The 18,251-nt window shown below is 43.6% G+C and overlaps 1 protein-coding gene across 3 annotated transcripts in view; it reads right to left on the bottom strand.

The window, feature by feature from the left end:
• The window catches only part of SGK1 (serum/glucocorticoid regulated kinase 1), a 69,536-nt gene that overhangs the window by 3,536 nt on the left and 47,749 nt on the right, over window positions 1-18,251 (bottom strand). The window contains exons 1-5 of one of the 3 annotated variants that reach the window (XM_015858452.2): window positions 3,651-4,019; window positions 1,773-1,848; window positions 1,063-1,138; window positions 545-649; window positions 5-88 (exon numbers count right to left, since the gene is read on the bottom strand). In XM_015858452.2, coding sequence (XP_015713938.1) covers window positions 5-88; window positions 545-649; window positions 1,063-1,138; window positions 1,773-1,848; window positions 3,651-3,684 — 375 coding nt within the window. In that variant the 5' untranslated portion in view covers window positions 3,685-4,019. Of the gene's footprint in view, window positions 1-4; window positions 89-544; window positions 650-1,062; window positions 1,139-1,772; window positions 1,849-1,966; window positions 2,108-3,650; window positions 4,020-18,251 lie in introns of those variants that run through there. The other 2 variants (XM_015858451.2, XM_015858450.2) reach the window with 2 other exon arrangements.

Below are 18,251 nucleotides of genomic sequence, written 5' to 3'. Positions count from 1 at the left end.
TCACCTCCTTCTTCTTCAGGATCGCTTTTTTCTGTAGGACTTTAACAGCATAAAACTGCTCTTCTGCCTTATGCCGTGCAAGAAGAACCTGAAAGAAGACATATTCCCAGAAGTGAGCAATGCTAAACTACAGAACAAAGAATAAACACAACAGAAAACAATCCTTTCTGTTAACACATAGCACTGCTCCGCTCCTCTGGCTCAACATGCAAGCTCTGTGCTGGCAGTGCCTAAAGCTGTCAACACTCCCACAGATAAATCTAGTTTTTACAGTTAGCACCTTTCCCTTCCAAAAAGAAAACACATACTGAAGCTGAAGAACCCCCACCCCCGCCTACTCCCTCCCTTGCACTACTGTGACTCACAGAAATGCAGCACCCTGCTTCCCTTCCCCGCAGCCCAGCGAAGCCAGGCACTGGGCAGCAGCACCGCCTAGGTCTGCTCTAAATGACTACCATTCACCAAAGGCAGCACAAACACAGCGCATAGGCATCACATACACGAGCTGAAGAGTAATTCAATTAGAGTAAAAAGTTATGCTTACCTTTCCAAAGCTTCCTTTTCCAATCACTTTTAAGAAATGAAAGTCTGATGGCTTGGCATGTGGGTTGGATGATGGACCGAGATTTATCTGTTGTGATGGACTGGGCTAGAGAAGCAAACACACATAAAAGTTTTATTAAAATGCTGAATAAGTTAAATAAAGCTTCAAAAGTGAAGATAAGCACTCTGCTTATCACTAAAATTCTAATCTAGACATCTACCAGGTGATTTACACTCTTTGAGACTACTCAAGAAGAGGATAACAGCAATAGCTGATCTAAGAATTCTTTCCGATATCTTAGTCATATTCCATAATGAAGCTACAACTAATAAAGGTTATTTTGAAGATGTTCTTCCTCATGTTGAGAATTAGTTCCAGGTTAACTTGATTACTTTTTCCCCACCTACATCACTGTGCTATAAACTGAAGTAATACTCGTGATGCTAATTTTGCTACGCTTCTATTATCAGCTCATTTGATGTTCTATAAATGCTTCACAGAGTGTAAAATCTGCTTACCGGAGGAGAAGGATTAGCGTTCATAAGTTCAGGCTCTTGAGGCTGGGAGATTTTCAAGATAGATTGAACTTCAGGGCTGCAACAATGAGAGTATGTGTTAATCGTTATCAAAAACATCAGTAGGAACTTTCCACCAGAGGGCAAGCAAGGACTACGCTAGGGAAAGATGAGTTTGGGCTTGGGCTATTACAGATAGCATCTGTTTGGCTTAAGGAGTAAAACTCATCTACGGAATGTAAATTCTGCCACAAGAAGAAATGTATTTATACCATATGTACAGATCTAATAACAGAGATAGGGCCCTAGAAATCCCATCCAACTGATTTCACCCAAACCCTGCTCGTGACGATTTGCAGCAAGGTGACTAATACCTCAAGAAGAACAATTAACTCTTCTGGAGCAGTCATGTCAGAAGCATTACAGTAAACAATTTTTTTTTAACCAACAGTGGGATTTGTTAGAATCATAAAGTATCCCGAATTGGCAGGGACCCATAAGGATCACAGAATCCAACTTCTGAATGCACACAAGACCACCCGAAAATCAGATCGTATGGCTGAGAGTGTTGTCCAAAAGCTTCTTGAACTCGGCAAGCTCACTGTCATCACCACTGCCCTGCAGAGCTTATTCCACTGCCCGACCACCTTTTCCTGATACCCAAACTGACCCTCCCTTGCCACTGAAAGCCATCTGAAATTGCTGATACTTACTGTTTGCATGCATAGGAGTTGGTGGCTATCTTCTGAATAAAATCATTAAGCCCCATTCTTCTCTGTTTCATGAAAGCTATAAAACAACAAGAAGAAGACAGGGAGCGTTAAAAAACAAAAAGTATTTAGCCATCCGCTTGTCCTGCCGAGAAAAAATATCACGATGCGCTGGGAGCATCCTTCCTCCCGCTCACCGATGAGAATGGCCACCATCCCCCTCATCTTCGAGTAAGTCAAAGCAGGACCCGAAGCTTCGGCTGCCTTCACTGTCATTGCGCTGGGAGAGGACTATAAAGCCACTGAGCGCTCTGCCGCCAGCACCGCACTGCCCGAGAGCGGCACCCGACGGCGCTTAAGTGGCGGCGGTGCGGGGCGGGATCAGGGCGGGGCGGCTTCGCTCATCCGCCCCCCCGCCCCCGCGACGTCCTCGGTGGCTGCCGGCCTCCGATAACGTCGCGGTGGGGGGCAGGGATGGAGCGGAGTCGGTCCGTCCTCGCCGGCCTGTCTGGCTGGGTGAGGGAAACCTAAAGAGGCGCTTCGGAAAGTCGCTGGCCCCAGGGAGCTGCGATAAAGGCGGCGTTTGGCGTTTCCTTGAAGGAGCCGCAGTGAGTCAGGAGAGGGAGATTTCCTGCCCCGGGTTTTCAATAAAACAAACAAATGGCCCTAAGCCCGGTTGCTCGGGACATTAATGAAAGGGAAAATGGAAAATAATAATAGAAAAAAATTAAAAAACAAAAAAAGTACACGTTTCTTTTTCATGCCAGTAAGGGAAACGTAGGGGAACAAAAGAAACAACATCCCAGTTCCCTAAACTTGGGAGGAGGAGAGGGCCGAGCTCTGCTGCTGGAAGAAGCCGGGAAGATGACGGAGGACAGCAAGAGCCAAAAATGAACAGAAGTGGAGGACCGTCCCTCCGCTCAGTTTGTTTCCCCTTGCACAGAGCGTTGCGCACCCGCCGCATTCGCTGCCCCGCGGGCGCTCCGAGCACGGTTGGGGCATCTCACCCCGGCTCCCCCGTGGGTACTCTCCGCCCGCCGGGCGCCACGCACACACTCATTTCACATCTCAATGTGCCTGGGCTACCGCCAGCGGCTCCAGCTGCACCGTGCCCCCATCACCCCCCTGGCCTGAGGCCTCTTTAGCCCCCCCGTCCCGCAACCCAGGACGGCCGCTGGGCGGCATCCCTCGGCTGCTTCCTCGGGGCCGGGAGCGTGGGGAGCACCCCAGCACAGCACCCAGCTCACCCCGAGCAGTGACAGGCACGGGCCGTGCCGGAAGGACTCCACGGGACGGTAAAGCTCTCGCAAAGCGTTTTACAACGACATTAGAAGGAGCGAACGGAGCCGGGGATGGGGCGGGCGGGGGGAGCGGCAGTCGCGCTCCGGGGGATGGAGGCGAGCCGGCGCCAGGGCAGGAAGGGGCGACAGGGAGCAGCACGGAAGGCTGTGTGCAGCCTACAGGGCTCTGTCTTCTCCCACTTGTTGCCTTCCTCCCTCAGTTGCTAAAACTGCCACTTTTTTTTTTTTTTTCGTAGAAAACAAATAAACAAAAAGACAGAAATAAAGTAAAATAAAAAGGCCGAGTGGACCGCAGCAGGAGCGCTCCCCTCCCTCTGTTCTCTGGGGGCTGCGATGAGACCAATGCTCTACATCACCACCGTTCGGGCGGCCGCCGTTCCGCAGCCCCCGGACGCTGCCCCCCGCTCCTCCACACATCCTACACCCCCTCCCCTTAATTCCCCCTCCCGTCGCCGTCGCTTCGCATCCTGCTTGTGGCCCGCTCCTGGCCCCTTCACGCGCAGCAGCCCTATACATGACGGTGGGTTTTATTTCCCCATCGGCAGTGCTTTGCAAAAAGCCCCCGCGGAGCGGAGCCCACCTTTCAGTGAAGATTTCTCCTCTTTGCCCCTCATCGCCGCGGGGATGCGGGCTCTGCGCGGAGCCGTGCGCTGCAGCTGCGGACGGGCTGCCGTAATCCCGACTCCGCGCCCTTCCTGGCCGGCCCCGGGACTGGAAGGAGGCGGCGAGAAGGAGAGGCCGGCACCGTTCCCGCTGCCCCGCTTATGAGCGCAGCGCCGAGGGCGATTTACATGCGGCAGCGTTATAAAGTTCACGGGCCGCCCCGCACACTCTGCCCCATTGCAACATCGCCGTCAAAATTACTGTCATCAGCGAGAGCCCGCGACGTGCTCGCACACCCCCGGCAGCACTGGAGGGCGGCTCTGCCCTCCCGGACCCACGGAAGCGGGCGCTACCCTCCCGACCCCCCACCGAAAATAAAAGAGAAAAAAAAAAAGAAAGGCCGGCAGCCAACGCAGGCAGCAGAGGGGCGGGCGCTGCTCCTGCGGGGGGGCCGCGGCCGGATAGCGCCGAGGCGGGACGGGCCGCGCTCCCAGCTGGCACCCAGCGCCTTCCGCCGGCAGCGCCCCGGCGGCGCCCCCCGCCCGGCCCGGCGCCGCGCACCCCGGCCGCGCCCCGCTGCGGAAAGCCGCCGTCCGCCCGCCCGTGCCGGCGCCCACCTGCGCGGCCCCGTGGGATGGGTCCGGGTACCACCCCTCGCCCCCTCCCCGCATGCGGGAAGCGACCCGTGCATCAAGTGTTTAATGCTATTCCTTCGCTTGGAACGCGTTACTGTTACTTCTTTGAAGTACTGGGTTCTCAGAAGCCCGAGTGCTCCGAGTCTGCAACTTTTCTCTACAGCTATGTCAGCAAAACCGGTTGAAATGGAAGATAAGAGCGAAAGGTAGCCAAGAGGTATCCCGTTACTTGGGAGATGAGTCTCCTGGAAAAGCATCAGGAGTTGCGGGAGCCTCAATGATCTGCAAGGGTTTGCACCAATGACTTATGCAGGCAGTGGATCAGGAGTGTGCTGATATACAAGGGAAGAATCCAATGATTACAGTGCTGTTTCACACTCCTTTTCTCTCTGGGACTGAAATTTTGGCAAATCTTCCTGAACTTCTAAATTAATACGCTATTCATTAAATAAATGAATAAAGTATACGGAGGAAATTCAAAATGAAAAAAAAAAATTAAATTAAATTTTAAAATGGTGCATGAAAAGTTGCAGAACTCCAGAGCTGTGGATGGGTTCAAGAATGGCTGCACAGATTAATAGGAAAATAAACCTACTTGAGTGCTTGAGTGCCAAGGCAGCGTGTCTAACCCACATTGTTCCTGAACCACAAACCCTTTGGAGCCAGGGGTGTTTCAGGGGCACATCACAGAGCAGTTACCCAATCACAGAATCATTAAGATTGGAAAAGACCTTTAAGATCATCTAGCCCAACCATCAGCCCATCACCACCATGCCCATTAACCATGTCCCTAAAAGCCACATCCACATGTTTCTTGAACACTCCCAGGATGGTGAGTCTACCACTTAGTTGGGCACCCTGTTTCAGTGCCTCACCATTCCTTCAAAGAATAATTTTTTCCTAGTATCCAACCTGGGGCCATTACCTCTCATCCTAAAACTGTTAGCTGGGAGAAGCGGCCCTACCTTGCCACAACCTCCTTTCAGGCAGTTATAGAGAGCAATAAGACCTCCCCCTCCTCTTCTCCAGACTTAACAATTCCAGTTCTGTCAGCTGTTCTCCATAAGACTTGTGCTTCAGACCCCTCACCAGCTTCATTGTCCTCTGGACATGCTTCAGGGCCCATAGCAGTGCTGTTTGCTGGTGCAGGTAACCCCATATACTGACTTGGACCCAGATCCACATCTTTATTATGATTCTCCCATTGCCCTTCTGAGTGGCACTGTCCTTGGTATGTGCTCAGAATTTAACCCACTCACACAACCCTGGAAACTGCTGCTTGCTGGCAAGAAGGCAGGAAGCTGGTTTGATTTTGTAACCTAGTACAAAGCATGACTGCTGAATAACTCTGCTGCATGTAAGAGTAGCAGTGGGTAAGCAGACTCTTGTCACCCCTGTCACCATGCCAGCATCCAAGCCAGGGCCCAGCTGTAAGGCTGGCAGAAATGCAGGAGGGCACAGCCCTGCTGCAGCTGTGGGCTGCCCAGGCATCAAGACAGAGCTGGCACAGTGTGACCATGCCCATATATGATGGTTATGGGTAACCCTAGGTCCTGCAGCACAGAGGCTGAGACTTACCCAAGTTAAAACTTGTGGGGAATGTGGTTCAGTTGATCTTAAAGGACAAACAACACAACACCAGTGTGATCCTGTGTTGGAAACACCTTCAGCAGATTCTGCCTGTGGAAATGTGTCTTCCTGGAGAAGTCTCACAGGGTGAATGTCATCTGCAGTGAATGGATGCTCATCCTACCCAACTACACTCATGAGTGTGCAGGAACTTTTCCCTCTTGCCCTTCAGGAAGGTCAGATGCTCCCATAGCCCATTCAATAATTGGAATCTGTGAGCTCTCTTCCTCTGATTATGTCCCCGTGCTCATTGTGCGCTGTGGAATGATTTACGCCTGTCTTTCATGCCTCCATCCTTCAGGAATTAGATTCTCAGATAGCTTCTGAACTTCAATTTGGCAATGAGTTCAGTGCTAAAGGAATGAATTCCTGAGTCTTATCTTGCTGGATCTCAACTTTAGGATGTGGCAGGTTGAGCTGTTCCTAGAATTTCTTGGCTGACTCTGAGCGGAAGCTTCCCAAAATTCTGCAAATATTTTCAGCAACAGTTGAGTTCAGGTTAATTAAACAAAGATGGGATTCAGGCCTTGGACTGCAGGAATGACACTGACCCAGATGCAAAAGGAGACTGTGCTCCTGACAGCATCTGAATTCTAAACCAAATTCTCTCAAAAAGAGCTTTTACTTTTCTCCTGTAAATCCCCAACAAATGAGTCCCTGACCCTGTAATTAAGGTTCACGCACAACAGCCAAAACATTCAGTCAAGACCTTCAGGCCATCCGCACAAATGGTGCCTATGAGTAGCAACAAATAGATAAGAATTGAATAACAGCCTTAATAATAACCCAAATAGAGATTTTACATCAGAAGGTTCTGAGTGATGTCAACAGGTCTGGCGTTATTCTTAAAGGAGAGTTATTGACTGAAGCCCCTATTGATCTGGAAATATCTATTTGATTTCAGTGTCATGTTTTGCCAAACCCAAATTGGGAACATCTTTTATTTCCCTTTTCTGATGCTTGTAGAGCAGGTTTACTGCATTGTCAATAAGAGGCTTTAGTGCCAAGGGATTACACTCACAGGATCACAGAGTGGAGCAGAGCTGTACTGAGAGAAAGTAATTCTCGTCCTTGTAGAAAGCAGTGGAAAATTACAGCATCCTCTAGATGCACTGACCTCTGGCTAGAATAGATGATAAATGATGCCCCTACTTCCATTTTAACTTCAGCACACTGATATTAATCTAACGTTGATGTCCCTGCAACTTTATGAGCCAATGTTGCCACTACTTGCTTGCCTTCCTCAGAATGTGACCCCCCCAGCCCAGATTAGTGTGAGTCCTTGCATTGTTGTGCAGCCTCTCTGGCTCACAGTCCTCATAAAAACAGGTTGGGTGGCAGACATTTGAATTCATTATTGTCATTATGAGCTTAAAATAATATGCTGTGATGGTCTTATCAGAAATGAACAATGCCAGGATGGCAACTAAGGTGAAAACATAGGATGGAAAGGTGATAAAAAAAGGGCTTGCAAGGAAGATTAAGATTCTTAATGCTGCTGCTCTCCTTTGGTCACAAGACAGCCTGATGTGAGCAGCTGGTACATGCTCCAGAACAAAGAGCATAAGTATGTGCTCTTTGCTTACTCTGAGAGATTTTCCCTTGAAAACTTCAGCTATTGAAAGATGATAGCAAAGATGGATTTAGGCATTTTCTTCTGACAGTGCAAGTTGAACAAGTTTCCCTATGCCTCTCAGTTAAACATATGTGCTAAAATATGAAGGATATCCAAATCAACCTAGTGATCAGATCATCTGACTTTCCCCTATCTCTCCATCTTGTGTTCCACGAGGTGTTTTCTACAATGATATCTGAGTCCCTTTTATGTGTATACAAGCCCCCATCATCACCATTGTTGTTCATTATCTTAAAAGAAAGATCTCTTGGAGCCTGTAAGCCCTCCAGCAGCCTTGGAGTTAAGGTACCATAAATAGTGAGCAAATTAGTCAAAGAGAGGAATTTTTACTAGAGAGAGGCTCATTTCGCTGATAACTCAAAGCAGCAACGTGGATTCTCCGGGGTGAGCAGGACATGCAAACAGGCATGCTAAAGGCAGGCTTACACTGTCAGGTCTTAATCCTTTCCTCTTGGCAATACCACTGCGTCTCTTGCCATCATGTCAACCATTCTCACATTCCTTACTATTTCAGTGAGATTTTATTTTGGAAAGAGTAAGAGGCTTCCTGGGCAGAAGGAAGTTCAACAGTTACGTTAAACATAAGCCTTTATTTGGGGGGATTTATCTTCAGTGATCTATAGTTTCAGGACATAGTTACTACCTGGTTACTTTGTTGCTTTTAGTAGGGTTATACAGTGTTTCTGAGGGTAGAATAGTTTAAACTAGAGCATTAGAGAAGTGTTAATTTTGCCCTGGGTAAGTGGTCCAAAGTAGAGTCAAAATATCAATTTATATATAAATTTACTGTACATTTACATTCCTTAAGTTTTGGCAACTTAAGCAGGCATTTAGTCACCAAAGGTACCCTCCTTGGTTAGAAGAGAGAAATAAGATCACCAGAGGTGACTTGGTGAATCTACGGCCTGATTTAGGAAATGCCTAGTATTTAGTTGAAGGAAGTTGAAACTGACAGGTGGGTAGAGGCACAATTACTTTAGAGGATCATGTTTTCAACATACCAGGGGAAAACTGAGACCCTGGCCATTTTTGCCCTGTTTCATATATATTTACATAAAAGATGAAAGCTTAGGGCAAGTTTAAATACTGTACATGATAAATTCCTGACATGCCTCAGTTCAGCCTAGCTATGGACCTGAAAGAAGCTTTGTAACATGAGTATAACACTCCACAGTGCTCCTCAAGGATCAATTATACATCTTGGTTTCAAGCTAGTATCCCTGTGTGTTCTGTATTGTGCTGGGTAGACAAGACATACCAGCTCTCTCAAAGTTAATTGACATATCTTGCCTTATGCCATTCTTGATAACATCTCAGTGAGATCTGAAAGCATTAGTTCTATTTTATATCAGTAGGAATTAAACCACATGGAAGACAAGGTGTCTCATCCCAGGGAAGTCTGTGGCAGAACCAAAAATTAAATGTGAAGTTAACCTTATCCCACTGTAATAAACAGATTAAGACTGGGCCTGATGACTTCCAGAGGTCCCTTCAAACCTAAGTCATTCTGTGATTCTATGATTGCTATGCAGTATCTATTCCATATCTGCCAACCTCATTTGTTCAGCTACACATACTGTAAATAGACAATTTAGGATAGTAAGATCACCTTCAGCCAGAGCAGGCACTGTGGGTACCTGCTGCACCTCTGTGGATCCAGCCTAGATAGACCACTTTTTTCCACAGTGCAGGATCACCACAAAGAATATTATCATAAGACAAAAAAGTCCCACAGCCGTTTCATGGGCCAACGCAGAAAGAACAAGCCACAAACATCTGCATCATGAATTTCTTTTTTTCACTTCCAGACACTATTTTCAAACCCACTCAGTCATTCGCTATGCTGTGAATCTCTTTGTAGTATTCCAATTAGTCCAAATCTTTTTAACACCTTAAGCCCTAAAGTAAGTAAGTAGGAAGCTTTGATATTGGTTTCATTTACTTTGATAGAAGCTGCTTTTGTTTTTTATTTTTTTTTAAGTGCTTTACATGACTCCACAAAGAAGTGCTTAACTTCAAGAAGCTGAGCTTGAATGTTTTGGCCCTAAGTTTACTACCCTTGAGGACCAAAAGGATATATTAGGACATCTGGCCTGACTATCTGCATAATACTGGCTTGTGTTTGCTCCTATGTATATCATGTACAGCAACTTTAGTTCCAGGTTTCTTGCCTCTTCCCCTTAATGCAAGCTTGTTTATCTCAAGATTTTCTTCCAGTTCTAGGATAATAATCAGGAGGTTTTGACAAGCATAGACACCTATCCATGCATGCGTAATCATGCAGTTGACACCAAGCTAAGAGTACATGACCCTTTCAGCTTTCACCAAGGTCTTCCTTGCCCCAGCACACCTGCAGCTGCTCATCAGCACCCAGGTGCTGGGCGGATCAGCTGGCAGGTCTCCATGTGCAAGTTCCCACTCAGGTGCCTGAGTCAGCCAGATGATAAACACATCTGGGCACAGCCACTTCAGCTGGAGCAGCCGGAGCTGGAGGCAGACCTGCATCCCAGCCTGCTCAGCCAGTGCTTGACCTGAGCAGGGAGCATAAATCTTCTGATCTTTAGCAGGTTGGCTGCACTGTCATTTTAGCTTCATTAAAAAAGGATGCAGATTTGGAAGTGTGCTGCTCCAAATAGTTACTGATACTTCTTCAATAATTCCCATCAGAACCTTATAGCACTTTTTTTTTCTGAAAACATTTGCATATAGGAACAAGGAAGAGCATGTCTGGAAGAGAGAATTACTGCCAAATGCAGTGTGACTGGCACATAATTCTCACTGTGACACTGAGCTCTGTACCCGCAGTGAGGTGAACACAGACTTTCTCTGCTCTTTATTCTGCTCTTCTCTGAATAATATCACATGCTGATCTTTCATGCAGGACATGTTTAATAAAGGAAAGGGGATGGGAAGTAAAGGAAAAGAAAGGGAAAGGAATGGAAGGGAAGGAAAAAGGAACGGAAAAAGTGAAGGAAAAAGGGAAGGGGAGGGAAAAGAGAATCAACTGTGACCTTATATTTTTAACAGAAAAATTAACCCCTGGAACTCAAGAAAATTCCAAACATGTCTCAGTTTGTATAGGAAATATAGAAAATATAGCAGTATAGGAAATATTACCAAGCAGTTCTTATTTAGTAAAACAGATAAAGGTTCAGGTGAGGAAACTGAAAAAATAAAAATGCTAAGCAAATTACTGTCCAGAGAGACAGGGGACTGAAAGCAAGATTTTTAGCCTTCAGTATTGAACCACTTGTATCAACAAGTTCACAACTGAGGGTGAATACAGAGTTTAAATACAGGAAGGCTATGCCCAATGTAGCTACCAGTGGCAGCTCCATTTACTTCCAGAGTATAGTGCTGAGGAGTTTTCTACAGTTAAAATAAACTGTGCTGCTAATGCTGCTATTAACATTTTTTACTTTGCAGTGATATTCACTTATGTGTGTTTTTATCTAAAGATCTTTAAGCCTTCACATAAATGGTATTAACAGTGACGTTTCAAAACATGAAGACAAGGGGAAGTTGGATTACTTGGGTCATTGTCATATGATGAGCCCAAAATAGAATAAGCATCTTGCAGGGCATGTGACTTTTGGTCCTATGCTCCACACATAAAGCCCACCTCCTGCAAGATGCAGAACTAGGCTGGCAGTAGTTTTGTTCATTTAGTGACTGACAGCCTGATTGATTGACTCAAAAAAGTCAATGATACTGACCAGTTACTGAACTCTGAATCAATTAAATGCTGTTCTCTTCCACTTTCCCTGAGGTTAACAAATAATGCTCTAGCTTTTACTTGTCCCCAAATTTTGAGATTCTTAGAGCTTTTCACGGAATTGCCATGCAGAAAAGAGCAAAGAAAGCAAGTCAATTTCTCAGAAAGGAAGAAAATGTATTTGTGCCAGTGTCTGAGATATGAAAGTATAAAATACACAGAGCTGCATATGCCAGGTTCAGTTGAGTAGTAATTCTGTGTCTGCATAATCCTTTTTTGATTTCATTTTATCTACTTCAACATGGATAGTACATGGTAGTAAAATATGCTCAGTTTTGTTTGGAGACAGCATTCTAAACTGTTTTTACAGAATACATTCTTCTCATCTTTAGTTTTATGTACTATATTATTGCTGTGATCATTTTTTTATTCAATTATAATACATTTATTCCATCTTGTTTAATATAAAATAAACACAGAACTTCTAACTCTTTCATCTATTCTCAGATCACCGTGATGAAAGATCTGTAATCATTCAGGCCCTACAGCAGTCACCCTGGCTGTTCCAAGTGAATTTGTCTTTGGTGCTGCAACCACAACTAGCAAACTTCTGAGTTGCTTAGGCTTTGTGACCTGAGTCATAGAATAATATAAAAGGACTTTTATTCATGCTCTTGTGTTCCCTGAAATGTACTTATATGTACAGTAATGACTAATAAACAAGTGAACGTGTTTGTTGAAGGCAGTTTAATAGGAAAATATGATTTGTTCTTGGGGGTGTAGCTGTTGTGATGTTAGAAACAGTGGGAACCAACACTGATTCATAAATATGACAAGGTGTTTTTTGTTTGTTTGTTCGTTTGTTTTTCTTCTTATTTCACACATTTATCCTCTCATGTGGTGTTTTTAAATATAAAAGAATTTTATGAGACTGAGACATCAGATCCAATTTTGTTGTATACATCTATTTCTGGCTGCCAGGACAGGAAAAAAACTCTGGAGAGTTTCTGAGTTTCCTGTATGTTCCATCTTAGCAGTGTCTCTGCAGTTCTCTTAGTTCAAATGCTGATTAGGTTTGGTTTGGTTTGGGTTTGAGTTAGCTATTCATATAATAAACCTGTCACGTTTAAATACAGCTACAATTAAAACTTTACATTTTCATGAAAGTTTTGAAAATATTCTTGCTTTGATTTCCTTGTTACCTTTGCTTGGCTGACTACGTAGAGAAAAACAAAACTTGTGACTGCTTTTGAGGTCACCATCTGATGTTCAACAGACTGGCAGCACTGCACAGGCCACAGGCTGAGAAACACCTGTCAGTGACATTGCTGGAGATAGATCCCGGGCCAAGTGGGACTTCGGTTGGATCAAAGAGGCAATACAAATGTTTTCAAAGCAATTTAAGAATGCTAAACCAATCAAAAACTGCTGGAAGAAAAAAGAAAAAAAGAAAAAAAAAGATATTTTTTTTTTAAATTAAAAAAAAAAGAACTTGTGTGTGGGAGTGAATGGGAAACTCTGTATAGAAACAGGAAGCGTCATGTGGTTGATTAGGAAACAGGCACAAAGCATCTGTTTTGGTAGTATTTTCACTTGTTTGTGGGTATTTCCATAGTGAACTGGAAATTGGCCCCGTACATAGGTATTACTTCACTCCTGAGCAAGAGGAAAGCACTAATTTGGAGTGCAGCACAGCAGCTGTCAGCATTACCGCATAGCAATACCACAAAACAGCTGAAAGCCGGACATCCAAAACACAACATCCCATAGAAACTGATGGTTGCTGTAGAGCTCCTCTGAACTGGACTACCATCAAGCATAAACAGACCTCTGGTTTCTATAAAAAGAGAAAGCTGTCTTCCAGGCTGCCTTTTCTGACTGGAACTGCTTTACGTTTGCCTCTATAAATGCTGCAGTATTGCCCCATCTGCATTAAAAAAACTGCAAGGCAGCAAGGTTTGAACACGATGAAAGCACTTTCTGACCCTGTCTACAAAGCTCTTCTCTATCGGCTGTAGATTTGATAGGAGGGAAGCTGGTGATTGGCTGGTGGCTGACCTGGAGTCTCAAGACCTGCAGTCTCAGGGCTGTTTGCTTGTTTGGTTTTGTCATGAGATTGTTGTGTGTTTTTTTTTCACAGAAGTTAAGTCCAAAATATGACTGTTTTTCTCATGAAGTTTTGCCGAGGCTGAATTTGTTCTAGGGCTGATTTATTATTCATCAGGTCTTTGCAGAGTCATGGGGAAGTTAGCGTACCGCCCTCAGTATGATGAAGTCATTTCTAGAGGAAGTCCTTTAATGGACAACTTATTAGTTGCTTTGGAAAACTGTAAGTGGCATTTCCAGCAGGACCAATTCCTATTCCATATCTGATTCTTCCTATTCAGGCATTCTTCAGTCAGCTGGGAGGTGGATTCCAGATTGGATATGCTGATGAGAGTGGGCAGAACTGAGAACTGAGACAAAATCCCTGATAGAAGGGTATTTTCGAGGTGTTACACTCTTACAGATTTATAAAGAGATTGAAATAAAGGAAAGGTATATTTCAATAACTGTCATGGTAAAGCTTGTGGACAACTTATTCAGTGAAATATGGAGCAATATGGAGAAATATTTGGAATACTCTTTTTGCTATTGGCTTTCCTCTCTCAGGAGAATGAAACTTGATAGCTTATATGATTTCAAATATGATCCATCCCTATCTGCTAAGTAGATCACATTAATCTATGTTTGTCTTGGATCAAAATGTAACAGTAGTGACATGGCATAAACTACTCTTTCCAGTATGATCATATCTCTCTTGTACTGGGGAGCCCAGAATCTGACCACTGATCTGGAAAGACCACCTCTCTCAACCTGCTAACAACACTTTTCCTAATGCAGCCCTGGATATCATTGTCCCTCTTTCCTACAAGGGCACATTGCTGGCTTATGTTCAACTTTGTCCTTATCTGCCAAGCTGCTTTCCAGATGGGCAGCCCCTAACTCCTCCTCCAAGTAATATTTTGCTCCTAACTTATTCCTGTATTTCACTTTGTCTCCTTTCTCAGGCCTCTTTCTTTTGTACTTGTAGTTGAAAACAGGACTCTGAAAGCTACTCACCTTCAAAGGAGCACTGTTATCTCAGCCATTTTCAAAATCATTTCAAGTGAAAAAAACATTTTTACATGTTTTGTAAGATGAGACAGTTATAACATGGAAACCTCCTGGAGCTCAAGAAGAGTGTCAAGAAAATGGAGATACTTCAGTGAAGGGCTATCAGAATGGTTAGTTGGTCTACTGCACAGTACCACTGAGGAGAGGCTAAAGAGCTGCCTTTCTTTAATGTGATGAAGAGGAGGTTAAAGGCTGTTGAACAGCAACCTACACTTACAGTTCTTGAAGAATTACAATGACACCAGGGCCAAAATCTTCTCACTGGTAACAGAAGGTGCAAAAGGGGGTAATGGCAACAACAGGAGTGTTCAGTCTGGACATTAGGAATGGCATGTTCATCATGAGAGCAGTGCAGCCCTGGAACAGTCTTCCTCAAGTAACAGAAGAACATGTTTCCAAACCTCGGCTAGGCAAGGCCATGCTGATCTGCTCCAGTGTTGATCATAGGCTGGCCTTAGATGGGATAACTGCTCTAAACAGAACTATAACTCTGCAAAATGATGTACTTATCCTCTCAGATCACTTAGTGTAGGGTCTGCCATGCTTTCCCTCAGCTAGCCAGTCCCTTCTGAACTACAGGTAGGCCTTTTAACTGGAAGGCGAGGAATTTTATTTTCTTTTGAAGGGGAGATAATCTGATCTACACAGTTTTGTCAATTCTGGGATTAGTAGAATAATTATGAATACTTCTACCTCTTTCTTTAAACTGATTGTATTATATGCAAGCAGTGTCCTTTTAGTTTTCACTTTCCTTCAGAACATTTGTATGTGCCAAAGTATGTTCAAACACAGAGCAATGCTGAGAGCCCAGCAAACAAGTGCCCAGCAGATCAGAACTTGTACTTTTTGTGGTTAAAACTGTCTTGAAATTCTGATGGATCTGTCATGTCACAGAAAATGTAAGAGAAAAAAGTTCCTGTGAATGAAGACTCTTCTCTCTCTCAGTCGGGCTTCTCCTGCATCATCCTGATTCAAATGCAGTATTGCAGATGGTGTTACACTTCATATTAAAAGATCTGTATAGACCTCAGTTCTTGGTAGGTCATCCTGTATTAGAACTTACTACTCTCAGATCTAGAAACCAGTACTTCTGTTTTTAGGTAGGCAAGTTGTGACCTCAGTTTTAGTTGGATGATTCACATCCATGTCATGATGCATACATGTGCTTATAGAGTAAAAGTTCTTTATTTGTTGTTTCAATATTTATCACTTTTTCTCCAAATTATTCTCATTAAATCCATGTTCAAGTAATTGTGTTATTTTGTTTGTTTTCCAGGATTGTCCACAGGTATCCGATGCCTCCCATGGGAAGTGTTTGTTTTACAGTTTCCAATTTCTTCTTACATATAAATCCACTTGTTTTGACTGGGATGCCTTAAATATTTGCTCAGAACATAAGTTGTAAGCCACAATCTTGCATTTTCTGCAATTACCTTTAACATACTAGTAAAACTCATTCTTTTTGTGCAACTATATTAAAAGTGGCAACAATTTTCCATGTTTTAATTTGCAACAAATAAGTTTATGGTGCTTTGTTTTAGGTAGACAATGAAGCTTGTCTTCTTCAGTAATTATCTCCAGACAATGCTGGTTGAACAGTGTGATAGGCTAAATGAAAATGATAGTGTATCTCAGGTAAACTAAGCTATTTTGTTCCAACATATTAAAGCCTGTTTACAGTGAAAGGTTTTGAATTCATTTCCCTAACCACTGAAATGGTATTTACTAATTGCATTCTCAAGTGTACAGTGATGATGTGGATATAAATATCTCTTTTAGACAGAGGATGTCAGGAAAGAAAATTATTGTTGACATAACTTAAAATAAGTCATTTTTCAAACTGCTGGGATCACTTCCTTCTACCTTAGTTCTGGGAAGTGGGAAGTTACCACTATAGACATCAGTCACTGATACTTTTTAGGTTAAAAATTGCCAACACGTCTTTATCACATGACCAAAAGCATTCCATCTCCTGAAGATGACTTTCTGCGTAGGAACTGTGTAGAAACAGCAGATTTCTTTGAGGAAGGAACTAGGCAATCAGTCTGTGTACAGCCATCTCTCTGCACAGGGCCTTGAAAAGTAATAGGGGATAACAAAAAGAACCCTTCTCCCTTTTAAAATATCTTTACCTCAGAATCTTTGCATCTTTAGGAAAAGAGTTAAATGATCCTCAGTCAGGTATTTCCATTGAAACATCAATTCTGCTGCATGATGGTTGATGAATACCAGCATGCTGGTATGCCATGTCTCACCTTAATTACGTTCCTCCTCTTGAACAAACATCATACTATATGAAGTATGATTGCACAGACTTATCTTGAAAAATATGTTGCATAGAAATACAATGCATAAAGTTCTGACACTTGTACTACAAAATGCTTTGCTTTTTTCTTCCTTTGTTTTTTTCCTGTTTTCATTGTAAGGAAGAAACTTGGGCACATTCCCAATTTCAAAGTCACCTTTAGAAACAACAATAAAAATAAAGAAAAAAAAAAAAACCAACCAATTAGTTTCATTTTTCTATGGAGGCATCATTCAGTATGGCCTTTCCATGATTTTTGTTTTTGAAGTGCCCTTCAATATCTATGAAATACATAACAGTACTTCTCTTTGAGCAGGAGCCAAGCAATCCAAATAAATACCCAGGAGACTCCTGATTCTCAGCTTCTCTTCTGTGCCACATTTTCCTAGAGATATTATTCTCTATTACTTTTGCAGTAACCCATGTTTCTGTGTGATTTATTGCTTAAGTACACAAAAGGTTGTGGATGGTGCCCCCCATATTGCTCTTTAGAAACATAACATTTTCATATAAGGCCTAGGGTTTTCTCACTGGCAAGACTCCAGACAAAAGTCTTTCCATGAGGTCTTGCAAGCCAACATGTGGATCCCTTCAGGATAAACAGGATCTCACACAAGAGAGAGCTGCAGTTTAGATACTGGTTCGAAAACACAACGTGGTGAAGGAAATGTTACGGCAAGAGGAAAGGTTGGATCTGGACATCCTGCTGGCATGTGGGGGAGTGGTGGAGGTGCTATCTCCTTTTCACTCTGCTATTTTCTCTGGTGGCCTCTTTTCTATCCTCCTGCCTTTCCTCAACTTTGTTCCACTCTACCATGCCAATGCAGTAGTTTCTCTAGAAATCTCTGCCACACTCTGGAAGAAACCCCATTGGGGCCCTATTCTGGCTAACTTGAATCTCACTTCCTTCCCTGTATTATCTATTAAATCATACCCCAGATTCACAATTCAGTAGAATAAGAAGTCAGGGGAAAAAAGAAAAAAGAAAAAAAAAAAAAAAAAGGATAAAAATAGGAATACTTTGTTCTGTATCACATCTGCACAAGTTTTCCAAGAAAATGGGACTTCAAGGACAATAACAATACTTGAAGTAGGAAAGAAAGGAGTAGAGATAGTGAGGAATCCCCACCGCTGGAGCATTTCAAGAAGCTAAACCCAGCTTGTCTAGCCTTCCTCCATTGTGAGTGGAGAGAAAGGAATACATATAGGCACTGATTCATTTTCTCCTCAGACAGGAGATCTCTTGCAAGTCAGAAAAGCTATGGCTGTTCTCTATGTATTTCCATAAAAGACAGAGCAACAACCTGTGACATCAAAATCCACTTTGCAGAGGTCTGAAGACTGGTGGTGAAGTGGTTTTGGTTTATATGTGGGAAAAACTATTCAGAGCTATGAGTACTGGGAACGCAGTTTTTTCACCAAAAATTTCAAATGGGCATTCACTACAGATATTCCAAATGGCAGCATTCCAGCCACCACAGAGCTCTTCTTGCTACCTGCTG

The sequence above is a fragment of the Coturnix japonica genome, chromosome 3, assembly GCF_001577835.2.
Source record: "Coturnix japonica isolate 7356 chromosome 3, Coturnix japonica 2.1, whole genome shotgun sequence".
NCBI lineage: Eukaryota > Metazoa > Chordata > Aves > Galliformes > Phasianidae > Coturnix > Coturnix japonica.
This window is presented reverse-complemented; position numbering and strand designations above follow the sequence as displayed.